This window comes from Hyla sarda, chromosome 2 (assembly GCF_029499605.1).
Source record: "Hyla sarda isolate aHylSar1 chromosome 2, aHylSar1.hap1, whole genome shotgun sequence".
NCBI classification, from domain to species: domain Eukaryota; kingdom Metazoa; phylum Chordata; class Amphibia; order Anura; family Hylidae; genus Hyla; species Hyla sarda.
Window position 1 is genome coordinate 368187405 of NC_079190.1, and position 20225 is coordinate 368207629.

The 20225-nt window shown below is 42.6% G+C and overlaps 1 protein-coding gene across 1 annotated transcript; it reads right to left on the reverse strand.

The window, feature by feature from the left end:
* Positions 1–6775: 6775 nt before the first annotated feature.
* Positions 6776–18473, reverse strand: LOC130356625 (60S acidic ribosomal protein P2-like). Its single transcript, XM_056558397.1, has 5 exons — positions 18315–18473; positions 14701–14824; positions 12902–12950; positions 9024–9116; positions 6776–6879 (listed from the first exon to the last, which is right to left on the reverse strand). Exons 2-5 carry the CDS (start codon positions 14821–14823, stop codon positions 6809–6811), a joined length of 336 nt encoding a protein of 111 aa, XP_056414372.1. The 5' UTR covers position 14824; positions 18315–18473; the 3' UTR covers positions 6776–6808.
* Positions 18474–20225: the final 1752 nt, after the last annotated feature.

Sequence of the window (20225 nt, forward strand, 5' to 3'; positions counted from 1 at the left end):
TGGCTGGCTCACTTTACCCTACGGAAGCTAGTGAGTTGCCTAGCAACATCTGGAGGTCTACAGTTTGAGACCACTATACAGTGGTCTCTAAACTGTAGTCCTTCAGATGCTGCAAAACTACAACTCCCAGCATGCCCAGACAGCTGTTTACTGTTTGGGCATGCTGGGATTTGTAGTTTTGCAACAGCTGGAGGGCTGCAGTTTGGAGATCACTGTGCAGTGGTCTCTAAACTGTAGCCCTCCAGATGTTGCAAAACTGCAAATCCCAGCATGCCCAAACAGCAAACAGCTGTCTCGGCATGCTGGGAGTTGTAGTTGCGTACCTCCAGCTGTTGCATAACTACATCTCCCAGCATGCCCTTCAGCGATCATTACATGCTGGGAGTTGTAGTTTTGCAACAGCTGGAGGCACACTGGTCGGAAAATACTGAGTTAGGTAATAAAACCTAAGTGAAGGTTTTCCAACCAGTGTTCCTCCAGCTGTTGCAAAAGTACAACTCCCAGTATGCACGGTCTGTCAGTGCATGCTGGGAGTTGTAGTTTTGAAACAGCTGGAGGTTTGTCCCCAATGTGAATGTACAGGGTACATTCACCCGGGCGGGTTTACAGTGAGTTTTCTGCTTAAAGTTTGGGCTGCGGCAAATTTTTCACCGCGGCGCAAACTCCTAGCGGGTAACTCACCGTAACCTGCCATTGTGAATGTACCCTAAAAACACTACACTTCACTAACACCTAATAAAGAGTAAAACACTACATATACACCCCCTTACACTGTCCCTCTCAATAAAAATGAAAAATGTATTGTATGGCAGTGTTTTCAAAACGGAGCCTCCAGCTGTTGCAAAACAACAACTCCCAGCATTTCCGGACAGCCACTGACTGTCCAGGCATGCTTGGAGTTTAGCAACAGCTGGAGGCACCCTGTTTGGGAATCACTGGCGTAGAATACCCCTATGTCCACTCCTATGCAATCCCTAATGTAGTCCTCAAATGCGCATGGAGCTCTCTCACTTCTCAGCCCTGTCGTATTTCAAGGAAACAGTTTAGGGCCACATATGGGGTATTTCCGTACTCGGGAGAAATTGCACTATAAATTTTGGGGCTTTTTCTCCTTTTACCCCTTATGAAAGGGAAAAGTTGGGGTCTACACCAGCCTCTTAGTGTAAATAAATAAAAAAAAATTACACTAACATGCTGGTGTTGCCTCATACTTTTTATTTTCACAAGAGCTAAAAGCCAAAAAAGACCCCCAAAATTTGTAACACACATTTCTCCTGAGTATGGAAATACCCCATATGTGGGCATAAAATGCTCTGCGGGCGCACAAGGCTCAGGAGTGAGAGTGCACCATGAACATTTGAGGCCTAAATTGGTGATTTGCATAGGGGTGGCTGATTTTACAGCAGTTCTGACATAAACGCCAAAAAAAAAAAAATACCCACGTGACACCATTTTGGAAACTACACCTCTCACGGAACATAACAAGGGGTATAGTGAGCCTTAACACCCCACAGGTGTTTGAAGAATTTTCATTAAAGTTGGATGGGAAAATGAAAAAAAAATTTCAATAAAATGTTGGTGTTACCCTAAATTTTTCATTTTCACAAGGGAAAATAGGAAAAAAAAGGCCCCCAAAATCTGTAACCCCATTTCTTCTGAGTAAGAACATACCCCATATGTGGATGTAAAGTGCTATGCGGGCGAACTACAATGCTCAGAAGAGAGGGAGCGCCATTGGGATTTTGAAGAGAAAATTTGTCCTGAATTGTAGGTGTGTGTTTACAAAGGCCCCATAGTGCCAGAACAATGGACCCCCCCCATTGCACAGCACAGCACAGCCCACTGTTCCAAAGATCTGTCAATCGCCAGTGGGGTTTGAATCCTCACTGCACCCCTTATTAAATTCTGTGAGGGGTGTAGTTTCCAAAATGGGGTCACATGTGGGGGGGTCCACTGTTCTGGCACCACGGGGGGGCTTTGTAAAATCACATGGCCCCTGACTTCCATTCCAAACAAATTCTCTTTCCAAAAGCTCAATGGCGCTCCTCCTCTTCTGAGCATTGTAGTTCGCCAGCAGAGCAATTGACGTCCACACATGGGGTATTTCCATACTCAGAAGAAATGGGGTTACAAATCTTGGGGTCATTTTCTCCTATTACCCCTTGGAAAATGTAAAATTCGGGGGGGGAAATTTCATTTTAGTGATTTTTTTTTTTCATTTAGGGTATGTTCACACTACATTCAGACTGGCAGCCGGCAACAGTGGTAGGACCGCACAGCACTGCGCGGTCACCATTGACGGCTATGCAGTGCTCGCGGACTTCCACGCAAAAAATGAACATGTTCCTTCTTTGCGCGGAACAATTTCAGCAGCGGAATTGTCCGCCGCTGAAATTCCACAGTGTGAACGGGTCTCGCGGAAGATCCATTCACACTGATGGTAATGTTCACTGTGCGGACTTTTACTCATGGAACTCCGCTGGGATTTCGCAGTGTGAACATACCTTTACACATCCAACTTTAACAAAAAGTCGTCAAACACCTGTGGGGTGTTAAGGCTTACTGTACCCCTTGTTACGTTCCGTAAGGGGTGTAGTTTCCAAAATAGTATGCCATGTTTTTTTTTTTTTGCTGTTCTGGCACCACAGGGGCTTCCTGCCCACCAAAAACCATTTCAGCAAAATTTGCTTTCCAAAAGCCAAATGTGACGCCTTCTCTTCTGAGCATTGTAGTTCGCCAGCAGAGCACTTGACGTCCACACATGGGGTATTTCCATACACAGAAGAGATGGGGTTACAAATTTTGGGGGGCATTTTCTCCCATTACCCTTTGGTAAATTTGGGGGGGGGGGGAAAAACTGCACTTTAGTGAAAAATTTTTTTTTCATTTACACATCCGACTTTAACGAAAAGTCGTCAAACACCTGTGGGGTGTTAAGGCTCACTGGACCCTGTTACGTACCTTGAGGGGTGTAGTTCCCAAAATGGTATGCCATGTGGGGGTTTTCTGCTGTTCTGCCAGCAAAGGGGCTTCCTAAATATGACATGGCCCCCAAAAACCATTTCAGAAAAATTCACTCTCCAAAATTCCATTGTTGCTCCTTCCCTTCTGAGCCCTCTACTGCGCCCGCCGACCACTTGACATACACATGAGGTATTTTCTTACTCGAGAGAAATTGGGTTACAAATTTTGGGGGACTTTTTCTAATTACTTCTTGTAAAAGTTCAAAAACTGGGTCTACATGTGAGTGTATAAAATGAAGATTTTGAATATTCTCCTTCACTTTGCTGCTATTTCTGTGAAACACCTAAAGGGTTAAGACACTTACTGAATGTCATTTTGGATAAATTGAGGGGTGCAGTTTTTATAATGGGGTCATTTGTGGTGTATTTCTAATATGAAGTCCCTTCAAATCCACCTAAAAACTGAACTGGTCCCTGAAAAATTCCGATTTTGAAAATGTTGTGAAAAATTGCTGCTGAACTTTGAAGTCCTCTGATGTCTTCAAAAAGTAAAAACATGTCAACTTTATGATGGCAATATAAAGTAGACATATTGTATTTGTGAATCAATATATCATTTATTTGGAATGTCTGTTTTTCTTACAAGCAGAAAGCTTCAAAGTTAGAAAAATGCAAAATTTACAATTATTTAATTCAAATTTTGGATTTTCACCAAGAAATGATGCAAGTATCGACAAAAATTTACCACTAACATGAAGTAGAATGTGTCACGAAAAAACAAAATCTCGGAATCAGAATGAGAAGTAAAAGCATCCCAGAGTTATTAATGCTTAAAGTGACAGTGGTCAGATGTGCAAAAAAATAGCCGGGTCCTTAAGGTGAAAATGGGCTGGGTCCTTAAGGGGTTGAAAGGCCACAGCATATATGTGCTGATTAGAAAGCAAATTAGAGCCCCACTGGTGACAGGAGGATGGTTGTGAGTGCCAATCTTTGTGCTAGGAAATATGTTGGTACCATAAAAGCAATAGGTAATAACGATATTGGCCCTCATTTACTAAGTTTTCCAGGTTGTATTTTTTCCCCACTGATAGCTAGGGCTTTTCACACATATTTATTAATGTGTCGCATGTGAGTGCCGCACAATGTCGCATACGAGTTATAGTGTCGCAGCAGAATCCCTCTCGGATTCTGACAAGATTCCTGTCAGAATTCATTCCACTCAGGAGCGCGGGAGTGTGAGAAAAGAACTGCTTTCTGTTTGCTGGAGATTATGGCTGCAGCAAACAGAAAGCACATTCCCTAACCCCCTCCGTCCTGTCACATTCCCCTCTCCCCCTCCTCCTGTCACATTCTTGTACTGCAGTAATACACTGGGTTTAATACCCGGGCGGATTTCAAATCTTCCATGGGACCTGGAAAACCTAGTGTATTACTGCAGAACAAGACCTCTCCCATCAGCCAGTCACTGGCTTGACACGTGACACCACTGCGGCCAGTGATTGGCTGAAAAGGGAAAGGTCCTACTGTACCAAGAAGAGAGGAAACTCCAAAACACACGAAGACAAATCTGCAGGGACCGGGACTAGGTGAGCACAATGTTAATGTTTTATTTTTCTCCCTGCACACTTTGCTCGGTGTTTTCCAAGCAGGGTGCCTCCAGCTGTTTTGAAACTACTACTCCCAGCATGCCCGGACCTCCTTTGCCGGTTCGGGCATGCTGAGAGGTGTAGTTTTGCAACAACTGGAGGCACCCTGGTTGGGAAATAGTTTGCACAAACTTGAACACGTTTTTTGCAACAGCTTGCAGCTGTCGGTCAAAAAACAACACAAAACCCGAGTAATGTGGTCGGGAAAATTGGTAAATATGTATGAAAGTAAGGTTTTTGTCGGGGAACGCCCCTTTTTAGGCTTTTCAGCAAGCCGAGTCGGGTGGTTCGGGAATTAGTGTTGCAACATGTCGCACATTGTCTGCGCCATTGCGCAGACAATGTGCGACAACATAAACCCGACAAATGCTGTCGGTTTGGCAATAGTAAATGAGGGCCATTATGTGTTAAAGGTGTAGTCTGGTGAAAAACTTTTTATTTTTAAATAAACTGCCAGAAAGTTAAACAGATTTGTAAGCAAATTCTATTTAAAAATCTTGATCCTTCCAGTTCTTTCCTTTTTGAATTTCTTTTCTGTCTGACCAGTCCTCTCTGCTGACACCTCTGTCTGTGTCGTGAACTGTCCAGAGCACAACAGGTTTGCTATGGGGATTTGCTCCTGTTCTGGAGAGCTCCTGACATGGACCGTTACCACTTCTCCAGAAACGCTCTGTTAAGCACAAAATAGCACCATGCTGACCTGTTTGCGCTTCGGCATCCTGCAGTCAGCTGAACTTGGGCACTAGAAATAAAGAATCCTGCATTTCTACAGTACCACGAGTGCCTCCTATCTTCCTGCATTTCTTTCTTTGACAAGTATTTACATGATGAGACCTGATGAACCAAACCAGTCAATTAGCATTAGGAAATTCTGGAGGAAATGACAGGGGCCCGCAATGTTTGGTGCAGTAACATAAAGGTAAAGCCCTTTGAGGGCCCAGAAGCGGTAAGCAGCTGACACTTTCAGGCATGCCTGTCCTTACATGGCGTATGTCTCCACAGAACAGGAACTCCACAGTCCTCCACTTTTATTGTAGAATTCAGTTAATATACTTGACATCTACATGGGGCACTCATGTCCTGGTGAGAGTCCACTTCTATATGCAGTCATATGTGGCAGTTACCTGAAATTAACCACCTTAGTACATAGTATACACTAATTCACTACAGATACGTTTAGAGGTTGATTCTTAGCCTCATTTCTGCACACGTTACCGGTCCCCCGATAGGTAGATTGCTTAAGTGTTTGATATGGAGCGATCCAAGAACAGGGCAGGTCTAGCTCTTATTAGCTTAGAGCAACATAGGACTAGCCATGTGCTTTAGTTTGTATTATGGATTGGAGTGCATTCCTTCCTAGAGACCAGGCAAATGTTTAAATGCAAAGAGCGGTTGGGCACAGCAAGCTAAGGATGCGTGTGACTCCTGGAAAGTTGACCTGATTGGTTGAATTCTATACAAAGCAGTGATGGGCACTGAGCTGTCAGGCATGGCGGCACATGTGTAGCATGTTTTCCACCCTCTAAGACCCTACTAGGAGGAATTAGCACAGACATATATAATGAGAAGTTGGCTAGCCACCTTTAATACATGATTGATCAGTTACACTGATGTCAGTATTGTGATGGAAGCAATGACCCAGATTTATCAAACTGTCAGAGAAAGAGTGGAGGGATTTTCCACAGCAGCCAATCACAGCTCAGCTAACGAGCTCTGGTAAAGTGAAAGAGAGCTGTGATTGGTTGCTGTGGGGAAATCACTCCACTTTTTCTCTCACACAGTTTGCTAAATCTGGGTCATTGTGTCTGTGGGGGTGGTTTTAAAATGTGATTCATGTTTGCACAAATTCTTTTATCTATATCATTATATTTTTAACTGCATGCTTAATAAAGGCCTATTGCAGGCTGAAATTAAGTTTTTTGCACCTTGGATGGATTATTAAACTTTTTTTCTACATTGTTTGACGCCGTTGAGATTTTGGGGTGTATGCAAGACATGTCAAAGGCATTTCTATATGAAAGTAACACTAAAAATCACACGGGATTTCGATGAAAGCTATTAGCTCCTACAGAACCCAACTCCTACTATAAAATTTAATATAGGGCCTTAGGAAAATAAAGCATTATTCTAATTATACTTTGCTTTAGTAATAGACAACTCGGTAACTCTGATGGAACGTTCCTTTATTGTAAGATTTACTTAATCAAAGAGCCCAAATCCCATGTCTTCATCGGACTCTTCAGATTCTTCCTTTACTTCTTCTTTCTTTTCTGTAAGGATTTAAAAATGAAAACTTTAGATGACAAAAACCAAAACACTTTTCATTGAAGACTGATGAGGACATAACGTTACTTTAGGGTAGGGTCATACACGTTGCACATCCGCAACATATTTGATGCTGCGGATGACTGTCGGCAGAGTGAGCCTCCTGCTGTGGGAGTGTGTCCCGCGTTGTCTCCTCATAGCAGCAATCTGCCGCTACAAGCAGACACACAGGGATCTGCAAGTTACACACGCAGTTTGCTCACAAACATTGCGGCTGCTCCCCCTGCTCAGAGCTTTTCTGCTACACTTATCCAGAACGCCTGCAAATATATGGATTTAAAGGAAATGTCTCATCAGAAAATAACCTATTGTTTAAATCAAGTTTCTATGTTAAAACATTTATGAATTTTTGGTGAGTATTTCTAATTTTCCATTTTATTATCTAGACCTAAACCTAAGCTGAAGCTTCCTGTTCCATACATATTTCCCAGATGTGCCCTCCGTATTACAAACAGGAGTACAGTGAAAGGTTATACCTATATACAGATAAAAGAGGTACACACAATAGCTGTTGCTCACAAATCAGCCTCCACTCCCTGTAGAATGTGACCTCTGAAAAGTCTACTTAGAATGCTCAGACACCTTTACCCTCTAAATGTGACAGCTTCAGTTTCTTCTTGCCTTGGGGCTTGCAGTAAAGCACATCTCTAAGTGCACTTTTCGTTAAAAATGACACCTTATCTTTATTCTGTAGGTCTATATGGTTACAAGGATACCCAATTTATGTAGGTTTTATTTTACTACTTAAAAAAAAAAAAAAAAGTCCTAAATACATGCACCAAAATTAGTATGTTTAAAATTGGCATCTGCTGACCCCTATAACTTTTTATTTTTCTGCGTTCTGGACGGTATGAGGGCTAATTTTTTGCGCCATCATTTGTAGTTTTTATCAGTCCCATTTTTGTTTTGATGGGACTTTTTGATCGCTTTTAAATAAATATTTTTATGGTATATGAAGTGACCAAAATTGCACAATTTTGAACTTTAGTATTTTTTACGTGTACGCCATCGACCGTGCAGTTTAGTTAACCTTATATTTTAATAGTTCGGACATTTACACACGTGGCAGTACCACATATGATTATTTTTATTACATCATTTCATTAAAAAAATGGGATTAAAACTTTGAATAGAGAAGGGGATAATGAACTTTTTTTTTTTTTAGCCCCATAGGGGGCTATACCATGCAATCTGATTGCATATACTGATCAATGCTCTGCCATAGCATAGCATTGATCTGTATTCTCGGCGCTCTGCTGCTCTAGTCTGCTGAGCAGGCTTGGAGCAGCTGATCGGACGATGAGGAGACAGGTGAGGACCCTCCCATTGTCCAGTAAGCTGATCGGGACATCACGATTATGTCGCCATAGTGCCGATCAGCTCCACTGAGCTTCCGGGATACTTTTGGATTTGTTTTAGACGCCGCAATCAACTTTGATTGTGGCGTCTAAAGGGTTAAAGCTGGGCATCGGCCCGATATTAGCCGTGGGTCCTGGCTGCCCGTAGCAACCGGGACCCACCAGGTGTAACCCGTTTTCCGCTGGTGAGAATGGTTTTAACCCCATTAGCGGGACCAGGGCGTACGCATACGCCCTGCGTCCCCAAGATGCTAGGGATGAAAGCCATGGAGCTGTAGGATGCCACTATTATAAATACATTACACCACATTAGCTGTAACTTTGCAACAGTAATTCCTACACAAAGCCATCAACAATTAACTGGTGACTACCAGCTAAGCTTTATAGCCCAAATTATATTGTGTTTTTGGCCAAATGGACATGATTCCTTGCAGTTATATTCCATAATTCAGTAGATAGGTGGGGGCTGTTTTACAACTTGTGGCTTTGAAATAAGCTGGAGACAAGCAGATGTGGATGGAGCGCTCAGGTGCCTGATGACTTATGTACATTGTAAAACTACCAAGTTCTATAAAAAGCTAACTTTTTGCAGTCAGCAGAAATTTAATCTTTTCACTATGACCATCTGGACAAATATATGCAAAAAAAATAAATAAATAAAAAAAATAATAAAAAATGTATCTGAAAATGCTATATCAAAAATTTTTATACTTTAGCTATATTGATCTTACCTGGTGCGGCAGCTCCACCAGCAGCTGGAGCAGCAGATGCAGGAGCAGCAGCCACAGCGCCGCCAGATGGTACTGAACAAAGCTTGGAAAGACCTAAGCAAAAAAGAAAGTATTTTTAATCTTCCAATCCAACTTATCTCAGAGATTACCAGTTCTTCAACAGCAAGAAAGACTTACATGTAGCAGCTATGCTTTTAAGAAAACTGGTAGTGTAAGTCCACCACACTATCTACATGGCATCATTTGTGAACATTAATGTCTATACATAAAGAGCATCTATTTAACAGTAACATCTAAGTTGTCCTCTGATGTGACTGACTGAACTGCATCACCTGCATGAGTCAATATGCACATTAAAGTGTTAACATACCAGCAAGCCTCTATCCTTACAGTAGTCTGCTATCAATGGTCAGTTTTATTTTAAAACGAATACAAATTTAGCAATTTAAAAAATTCTTAAACAATTTATTTAGTCCCCATAGACAATATATAGATATCACTGATAGAGATTACTGTTCAGTGTTATGCATGTGGCATAGCACTGATCAGCGATATTGGTGATCTACTTGTATAGTCAGCCAGAAGGCAGATCATACAAGAGGATTGACAAAGTGGCCCTGTAGTGGAAGAGCAGTGCTCCATCTACCATCTTGACTCATCGGATGCTGGAAATCCTGCTGCGGGTGTCCTGATGACTCTCACACCACGCCCCCGATGCTTCAGATGCTGTGTTTAGTAGGGATGCACTGAAATTTTGGCCGCCGAAAATGCCCCTTTCGGCCGATGGGATTTCCTGCCGATAATTTTGGTGGGAGTGGCCTAAAATAGGGGCATGGCTTTAACCTTATACCCTCTGGTGTGAGGCTGCAGAACACCCCCCCCAGGTCCCATGCAGCACGGTCCAGGTCCCCCTCCCCCGGGTCTCTTACGTCATGGTCCAGGCTCTTCCCCAGGTCTTGTGCAGCGCAGTTTTGCCCCTCCGTTACTGGCCCACTGTCAGTCCTCCCAGCAGTGCAGAGTCCCGGGAGGAGGTAACTTAGCCCTTACACGGCTGACCACCGTGTGTATATGGCGCAGCCGTATGAAGCGAGCTCAGGAGCTGAGCTCGCTTCACACTGGCTAATGCCGGACATCACTGACCCATGGGCATGCTGGGAGTTGTAAATTTGCAACTGGAGGCACACAGAAAAAACACTGCCCTATGGGGACAAAAAATATTGTGAAAAAAATGTGCAAAAAATAAAGGCAATAAGTGTAAAAAAAAAAAAAAAAAAATTTAAAAGCCCCTTTCCAGTATAAAAGTTTAAATCCCCTCCACCTTTTTAAAAATAAACATATTTGGTAACACCGTGTGCATAAGTGTCCGAACTATTAAAATATGTTAAATGAAACCGCATGGTCCATGGCGGAAATGTAAAAAAAATAAATAAATAAATAAACACAACATCTAGAATTATGTTCACTTAATGTAGCTGGAAAAAAATAAAATAAAAGGAATCCAAAAAGTCCCCATCAAAATAAAAATGGTGCTGATAAAGATAAAGATCACAAAAAAGATACAGCGCAAAAAAATTGCCCCTATAACACATATATGGGAAAAAACAAAGTTATAGGGGTCAGAAGAGTTTTTTTTTTTTTTAAGATATAAGGGGGAGATATATCGGAATGTGCTGAGGAAAAATGGAGTAGTTGCCCATAGCAACCAGATAGGTATGTAGCCCTATAGTGTGTCCTGGAGTCAATATAAGTGGCAGTGCTGTGGCTCCAAGCCCGGGCCAGTACCTTCTATAGCCACCCCGCATGTGTTCCGGTGTCACCTTCAAGTACAGTACATCAGTAACTTAAAAATTCTGATAGTACAATTGTATTAACACTATATTTGAAAAAAGTGGGCGGGGCAATGCATTTTCGGCCAATCACAGCATAAATTTTCTGTTTCAGATCAAAATTTCCCTTTCGGTGCATCCCTAGTGATTAGTATTTATCATAGGATCTGAAGGGTTAATGTTGGGCATCGGCATGATCGCTGAAGTCTGCCTTTAGCAGCTCCTGTGCTTACTTCATAGCCCCAATGACTTAGCACGTACATCCTGTGTTCTCTAGGAGTTAAAGGAGAGGATTTTACACACCTTTTAGATCAGTACATTGCTAAGCACTTTTTTTTTAACCCCTTAAAGAACACAGGGCATACATGTACGCCCTTGTCTCTCGCCAGAACTATGAAGTGCGCTCAGAGTTGAGCAGGCGTCAGTCTGTCAATCCCTATTTACATTTGGTCACTACCGTGACCACTAGAATTATAAATTTACCATTCACCAGTTAATTATTAAAACATAACTTTTAATGCCTACAATTAGATCAAAGACTTCCAACCATCTACTCTCACTCATATCAAATATTTGTGCAAGAGACCAAACTTGCTACACAATGCTGTGCGTATATGTGGCGATGTGGCTGCAGTCCACACACTTCACTATTAAAGGGTTACTTTGCTCCCCAGCGTCCGGAACTCAATGAAAGTCTATGGGAAGGGGGCGTGATGGCCGGCACGCCCCCTCCCATAGACTTGCATTGAGGGGGGGCGGGACATGATGTCACAGGGTGGGGCATGAAATCACAAGGGGGTGGGCATGGACACGGAGGCCATTAAAGAACATTGAGTTCCAGATGCTGGGGAGCGGAGTAACCCTTTAATAGTGAAGTGTGTTGAAGGGAGGGATTAAGTGTACTGAGCAGAGGTAGCAGGGAATAACCAGAGTTGTAGTTTTGGGCAGCTGCAAATACATATGTCAAATACATTTACAGACTGGGGTAATGGAGCTATAGACATGTTGCAACAAAGGATTCTAGGACAAATAATGAAATGGGCAGCCAGATAAGCACTAATAACACTGTGCTGAGCAATGCGTCAGTTAACCCCTTTAGGCCGGGTTCACAGGACCGAAAATGTGCAAATTGTCTGCCTGGAAAACACAGGCTGACATTCTGCACATTTGAATGTTCCAGCAGGCTCTACAATCAGTCTTATAGACAGCAATACATTTCCGTGCAGAATCCCCAGAAATACACATTTGGATTTACGCAGAAAGAATAGACATCAGGTTTTCTGTGGAAGATTTTACCCCGTGCACAGTGCAGCAGAATACTATTGAAATCTCTGCTGCAGTGGAATTTACGAAATTCTGCCATGTAAACATGGCCTTAAAAGGAAATCTGTCAGCTGCAATTAATGTTCCAAATGGCTGACAAACATTAGGAAGCTTTCAGTACCTTTCATATAGCTCTCTGTGCTTCCATAACATACAGAAACTCTTAGGCTATGTTCACATGGTGGAAATTCCATGCGGACATTTCACTGTCAACTGAGCGCAGGGAGAACATGCATTTCATGCCTTTATTTTTAATATATTTTAGTTTTCTACCTTAATATAATATTGCTCTGTATCTTCTGTTCAGTCTTAGTGAGCTTCACAGACTGGAAAGGAGCATTCCCCAGCAGGCGTGACATCATCTGAAGACCTACTGGGGTAAACTCCTTGCTTGACTCTGAACACACAGCCAAGAGCAGATCAAAGTGTGATTGGCTGAGGCCGCACACACCACTTCAGCTCTCGGCACTGAACTCTACAGTGTCAGCTCTGCCCAGCAGCTTGTAAAGGTAGCGAAATTTTTTAGCTCAGCTGGGTACAATGGAATCACAGTGACACAAAGGCCAGACCCATAGCAGCGCTGCATCTCCTTTATTCTCACTCTCTGTGGGTACAGTCCTAGAGGCTGTACCCTCATCAATCACAAAGTGATAGCATATCCTACCAATATTCGGTGTCTTTATGAGAAAGAAATACTTATTTATTGCTATTGGAAGTACTTCTAAATACCTGAATTGATCACATCATCAAGGTTTTTCCCACCGAGTTCAGACACCACCTAAAAGAGAAAAACGCTCTTTATTAAATGAAAGTGAAAGAACAGTAGAGCCCTGGGACATGATCATCCCACTGGCCATCTTAACTTTTTGACCAATGATTTTTTTTTTTTTAACCTGTAGCCTAAAATATGGCATCTGTAAATAAGATGTTTAAGTTGAAGAATAAGTGCCAAGTTGTATCTCGGAATAAAACAAAGTCTCTAACACTTAAAGGGGTACTCCGGCCCTAGGACATCTTATCCCTGCTTGCAGGGGTCATGCTGGTGAGGACCCCCGCAATCTCTCATGCAGCACCCACCTGTTTCAGTTGCATGCAATGCTGGAGGCTCCGTGTCTGGAGTCTCTCGACCACAAGGCCGGAATACTGTGACCACGACTCCGCCCCATTGTGATGTCATGCCCCGACCCCTCAACGCATGCCCCATTCATAGACTTGCATTGAGGGGTCGGGGCGTGACGGCACAAGGGGGTGGAGTTGTGGCATCACGATACTCCGTTACCGTGGTCGTGAGGTTTCAGACACGGAGCCTCCAGTGCTGCGTGCAGCTGACAAGTGGATGCTGCATGAGATTGCGGGGGTCCCCAGCGGCAGGACCCCTGCAATCAGACATCTTATCCCCTATCCTTTGGATAGGGGATAAGATGTCTTAGGGCTGGAGTACCTGTCACCACAAACTTAATATAAAAAACTTTTAGTATAGTGTTCCTTGAGTAATTAGCAGACACTTTCCCATTCACTTGCTTTCAAAAAATTTCAACACAAATAGCTTTAAAATTTCTGAGAAAAAACGGCTACTAGGTGGCTCTGTTCTGTTCACTGCCACAATTAATACAGTGAGTGTGGTCTCATCCCGGACTGGCAGGAGACCAAACTAAGGAAGTGCTTCTCTGCAATGAGCTTGATTGACAGCTGCACAGAGCCTCACTGAAAGATACAGACTGAAAGCTGCTGCAGCGCATAGTTTGAAGGCTTCTATTCATCACAGCACTGCAACAATGTGAGCGCAGGAATGGTCCCCCAGCAGGCACTAAATGAGCAAGAATAAAAGGTATGACAGAGCTTTTTAAAGCTCTGAATTTCTTTATTTTTTTTTTTTAAGGGTGGGAGAAGTGTAAGGAGTAGTTAGGGGACATAGTCTGAGTTAGTTCAGAAACATTTTATTTTGTGACAGGTACTTTTTAATTTTACGTCCTTAATTATAGATGTAAAAATAATATCACTGACAACCAAGCGAAAACAAAAAACTGCCCCAAAAAACCTAGCGTGCACAGTCCCTGCAAGGCTAGGACAACAGCTCTTCAATAGCATTATTCTGCCGCCATAATTTAGCATTCTACACTATAGATGATAAAAAAAATAAGATTTTATGCAAGACTGCATCAAGGGGTGAAATGCACTTTGCTAGTTTCACCCTTGTTTAGTAGGCTTCACATGTGCATTCAAGATGTATGTCTCCATTCTGGTATGCTAATGCGTTCTATAGTGTACCGCCACCATGTCCATTCAGTTCAATGCACTGAACGTACTCTACTATTGACTAGGTTCTTTTCATTTGAGATAACATATTGTAACTAATTTTGGGCCTTACAAAATAACAGTATACATTCTGAAAGACAATAAACTAGTAGGCTACATTTGGTTATTGAACTGAATAGCATTGCAGCAGAATATGCCAGAAAACCACTTTGCTGAGTTACATAGCTGGAGTAGTCTAACATACATGAACCAATACATTGTAATCGACTCACTTTGTCGACGCGATCTTCATCAGCATCAATCCCGACACTGGTCAAGATTTTCTTGATGTCTTTTGCTGATGGACTGCTGTTACCACCAAGGGTGGCAAGCAGGTAAGCGGCCACGTAACGCATTCTGCAATTCCAAGGAAAACCATGGTGAGTATCATGCAGAAAAAACACAAAATAACAGGCAAACATGTCTACCTTCAGGGGGTTATCCCAAGATTATAGCACATCCACAGGAAAGTTAGTTGAGGAGTATCTGGTGATGGAACAACCACAGCGACTCTCACTGCACACAAAAAGGAGGATCCCAAGAGCTTCTATTTATCCTCATACTGACAAAGCCCATTTTGCCCTTGAGGACAGCCAAATTTCATTTTTGCATTTTCATTTTTTTCCTCACCGCCTTTGAAAAGCAAATTCTTATTTGTCCATTCACAGACCCATGAGGGCTTGTTTTTTGTGTGATCAATTGTAATGGAAGGACACCTTTCACTTAACCATAAGACATATGGTGTACCCAAGAAATTATTTGTGGCAGGAAATAAAAAATATTTCTTTATTTTGTGGGTCAATGCAATTAGGCTAGGTTCATACTACAGAATTTCGGAGCAACAGAATTCAATTGCTGGCAAAGGGATTTCGAGCACAGTGCCCACTATAGAGTCTTATGGGCAGATATTCTGCTGTTGAAATTCCACCACAAAAAATAAATAAATAAATAAATAAAAAAATGTACTCGCTCATTCTTTATGCGGAATCCGTGCCACAGACATTGCAGTCTTTGGGGGACAGCAATAACCATACAGTCCTGATTCAGTCAGCACTGGACACACTCGGAATCTAGGGACAGAATGTCTATCTGGAAATTCCTTAGTTTGAACGTACCAGTTTTCTATCATTGTACTGCTTTCAAATAAAAATTTTTAAACAAAATAGGCATGTTTAAAGTTGCTGTATTCTGACCCCCCTATAACCTTATATAGGGCTGTATAAAGGCTCGTTTTTTGCAATGTGATTTGTTGTTTTTATTGGTATCATTTTTTGCATATATCTAATTTTTTTATTCCTTTTTTCTGGGATGTGATGCAACAAAAAAATCTATTTATAGCAATATATTCATAGCAAATACCGTTCAGTGCTATGCATAGGCACAGCACTGATCAGAGATATTAGTGACCTACTTCAGTGATATCAGGGAACTACTTGGGGGGTCCACCATACAAGTTGACCCCCGAAGCAGACCTGGAGCTTGTGAGTTGAACTCTGGACACCATTTTTACTCACTAGACCCCCCCTCCCCCCACCCATTGTGCCACAGTTGGTCCAAGGAGTAGGGATCGACCGATATAGATTTTTTGGGCCATACCGATAATCTGTGGACTTTCCGGCCGATAGCCGATAACTTATACCGATATTCCAGTATAAATTATCGGCTACTTCACCACTCCACCCCCCCCAGCAGCCGCTGCAGATCAATGATTTAAATCAATAAACTGCAGCGGCTTTTTCGGGGCCCCCACCCGTTTCTCTCCCCCTGCCTGTCCTGAGTTTAACCACTGCCGCTGTCCCATCCCCAGATTTATAATTACCTGTTCCCGGGGTCCGCGCTACTTCTGGCTCCGGCAGAGTCTTGAGCCGTCACTGTGCGCACTGACTGTGACGTTGCGTTGAGGACGTCACTCGTCATTGCGCAGCGCACAGCGTAACGCCGCAGAAGCCAGAAGTAGCGCAGACCCCGGGAACAGGGGAGGCAATGGGGCAGGGCATTATCGGCAAGGTAATTGCTGATACAGATAATGCCCAAAATCGTGATTATCGGACAATAATATCGGCCAAACCTATAATAGATCGATCCCTACCAAGGAGTCTCCTAAAGCCCCCCCAAGGGTACGTTTGCACGTGCGTATTTTTGATGCAGATCTGCTGAAGATTTGATGTTGCAGATTTTGCCGCCCATTGACTTCAATGGGTAGCAAAATCTGCACTTGTGAACGTACCCCAATACTTGAGATGCTGTGATCAGTATTGGTTAATGGTGGTTATCAGCATGATCACTTTTGTCCACCATTAGTGTTGGGTCCCTGGCTGCTTCACAGTTTGGATGAGACTTAGGACGTACAAGTACTACCTAGTGCCCCATGTACCAGGGCATACATGTACATTCTGTGTGTCCTAGGGACTAAACAAAGCACTGTACTCTGCCATCTATGGCAATTCCATAGAGTTTGATTGAAGTGGCAGTATGCATACATGTGTGGTGCCCAATTCAAACACTGGGCGGACCCCCATGGATAAGTAATTTTGGAATAACCCAATTAATAAAAAACTGGCGAATTCAGGGAATATGTAGCGAGCTCAGGAGCTGAGACTGCAACATACAATTGTGCCAGACAATTGTGGGGTGCTGTTTGGTTGTCAAAAAATAAAAAAAATAATAAAAAAAAGTGAAGTAACATAAGTTCAAAAGAAGAGATATCTCCCCCCCCCCCCTTAAGTCAGCAAACTCAGCCTAAAACTGCCGCATCTAATACAAGCATCCGGCCTTTATTACCGTAATTGTGAAGCAAGACACATTCTCCAGTCTGACACCAGATGAAGGAGATGTCTGATGATGGGAAACTGTCCCATCCAAATGAGTCAAAATGAAAATAAAATTCATACATCTTATTTTAAACAGCGATAAATGATGGGTTAGTGGGGGGATTGCAGATTTTGGTCATCTTACATCACAAAAAAAAAAAAGAATAAATAAAAACACACACCTTGAAGTGGTACTAAAAAAATTAAATATATATATATATATATATATATATATATATATATATATACAGATCACTGGGCAAAACATGAGAGTTCACATGCACTGCCAGCTTTACCACATGGTGAATGGTAGAACCCCTGGAAAAGTTGCAAAATTCTGGGTTTTTTAGGGGGTATTGATCAACAGTCATTTTGTTTAAAATTTTATGGTAAAATGAAGGATGGTATAAATACATACAAGGAGGTCCTCGGAAAAATATGAACTGCAGATGGAAATATAAGAGTTATGGCTCTTAGAAGGCAAGGAGGAAAAAAAGGAATGTAAAAGTGTATACTGGCTGTATCCTTAAATCAGAGTTTTGCAACCAGTGCACCTCCAGCTGTTGCAAAACTACAACACCCAGCATGCCCGGACAGCCTTCGGCTGTCCGGGCATGCTGGGTGTTGTAGTTTTACAACAGCTGGAGGCACACTGGTTGGGAAACACTTAAGAGGTGGACACTCCAGTGATTTCTTCCCTGTGGCTCTTCAGCTTTTATAAAACTACAACTCCCAGCATGCCCAGACAGCCTGTGAGGGAATTCTGGGAGTTCTAGTACAACAGCTGGAGAGTGCGGCTATAACCCATGATCTATGTGAACAGGGAACATAGGGATTGTCCAGTCAATGCAGCATTTTCATAAAGAACATGGCCTCCCTCTCCCCATGCTGGTGACCATGCTGCCAGTCCACACTATATACTTAGAATAATAATATATCACATCCCTGCAGCCTGTCTATAAAACCGCAGCTCCTCTGCCCCGTTCACACACGAACGCTAGCTTTGGCGCGAACCAGGAGCCGCATACACCACTCACTTTAAGTCTGTATAAGACACGAAACGATGTGCACGCTCCTGTTCTTCGACTCCGAGAGGGAAAGAGAGAGCGACGCACGGGGTTTCCACGTCAAACAATCAGGGGGCCGTCCAGTTCAAAGGTCAATTGCGAACGCCGTGTCATATTTTAAATAAAGTGGCGTTTTCTGTGTTTTCATCAAATTTTTTAACCAAAGGTAAGAGTTTCGCGTAAATATTACTTTTATTTAACTCTGTGAACTGAGGACGGCGATTGACGGAGAGCATGCGCAGTACGGGGATTCAACCTCCTATGTTGCGTCACGAGAGGGAAGGTGTTTTTTACGCATGCGCGAAATCTTCAGTAACACTGAGACCGCGTGGTGTAGTGGCCAATAAGCGCTAGGTGGCGCTAGGATAGTGAGTATAGAGTGCATCATGTCTAGAATAATGTATAACAAAATATGAAAAGGACGTCTATGAGCTGCCCTATATGTTTAGCTTTCCATATAATGTTTATATAAGAAACTAATTCATTTGCAAAATATTTTGTCTTATTTCTCATGTGCTGATTTTAACCCCTTTATCTGGCATGCCTTTTGGGGCCTTGATGCCAAAGCAATTTTTTTTCGTTTTCCCAATGTTTTTTTTTTTGCTGGTCATATAGAAGAATATGATTTTGTCATTCATTATTTGCATTTTAAATGTACGCCATTCACCATACGGTAAAAATAGCATTACAGTTTTATTCTGTGGGTCATTGCAGTTACAGCGATAGCACATTTATTTTTATATATATTTTTTTACTACATTGCAAAATTAGACACATTAAAAAAATAGTAATTAGTGGCGCCACATTACGGGATCCATAACTTTTTTTTTTTTTAAAGAGTACCTCTCATGATCTTGTTAAATTTTGTTATCACGATTTTGGACATCTGCCAGGCCAGCAGGAGTCCAAAGTCTGTGCAAGAGATAGGGGGAAATGTGCTCAGACAGGTGGGAGCGAGAGCTGTGAACGCCTGGGCTGTGCGCATTGGCTCACTGGCCTCACTCGCCGGCTGTCCCCACCCCCGGCATGTACAGTCTGGAGGTAGCATGCGCACTGTACATGTCCTGTACGGGTAAGTCTGATCTGAGGTCTTATTTCACTTGGGGAAATGAATAAAGTCTACCAAATAGGATTTATCATGGAGGGGGGTTGTTCAGATGATTCTGTGGCCAAATTATATGCTAAACTATATATATATACCTGCCCTCAGTGTTTTCCTAAGATTCTGCCTCTAGTTTCACAATTACAACTCCCAGCATGCCCTCACAGCCAATAGCTGTCAGGGCATGCTGAGAGTTGTAGTTGTGAAACAGCTGTAGGCAGCTTGTTAGGAAAACACAGGAGCGCAGCATAGATGAGGTAAGGGCGGAAGTCGGCGCCCAGCAGGCATCAGTGATGTTGTGCCTGCTGGGGAAGTCGGCTTCTTGCTCGGCCTCAGTGGGCAGGATTAGAGACAGCAATATAACACTTTAGAAGGTAGGAAAAAAAATGTAAAAGGCAGGAGGGGGTTAGGAATAGATTAGCAATAGGTAGGGACAGAAATATAAAATATATATAGATGGTGGGAGCTACTCTTTAATGAGAGTTCCCATTTAAAGTTAGGGTTCATTTTTAATAGGAAAACATGGGGTGGACATTTAACAAGGGATTTAGAGCTCTTCTTTTGCTTACAAAAGTCGCATAAAAAGTCGCATAAGCACCTAAGTAAATTTTTGGGCGACTTTTGGCTGTAAGCAAAAAGCTACAAAAGAGCCTGCGAAAGTGAATTTCATTTTTCACTTTGCTGTGGTCAGGGATTTATCAAGTGCAAAAGTCGCACAAAAAGTCGCAACACCTCAAAAACTCTGTAAATGTAAGCCAGCCCGGACCTTGCTTACAAAA

What these genes read in the sequence shown, in the direction of transcription:
- LOC130356625 (XM_056558397.1), bottom strand. Translation starts at nt 14,823, where the DNA reads ATGCGTTACGTGGCCGCTTACCTGCTTGCCACCCTTGGTGGTAACAGC. An exon ending in TGATGATGTGATCAATTCAG is followed by an intron (nt 9,117 to 12,901) that starts GTATTTAGAAGT and finishes TTTTTTGCTTAG; the next exon opens with GTCTTTCCAAGCTTTGTTCA. An exon ending in TGGTGGAGCTGCCGCACCAG is followed by an intron (nt 6,880 to 9,023) that starts GTAAGATCAATA and finishes AAATCCTTACAG; the next exon opens with AAAAGAAAGAAGAAGTAAAG.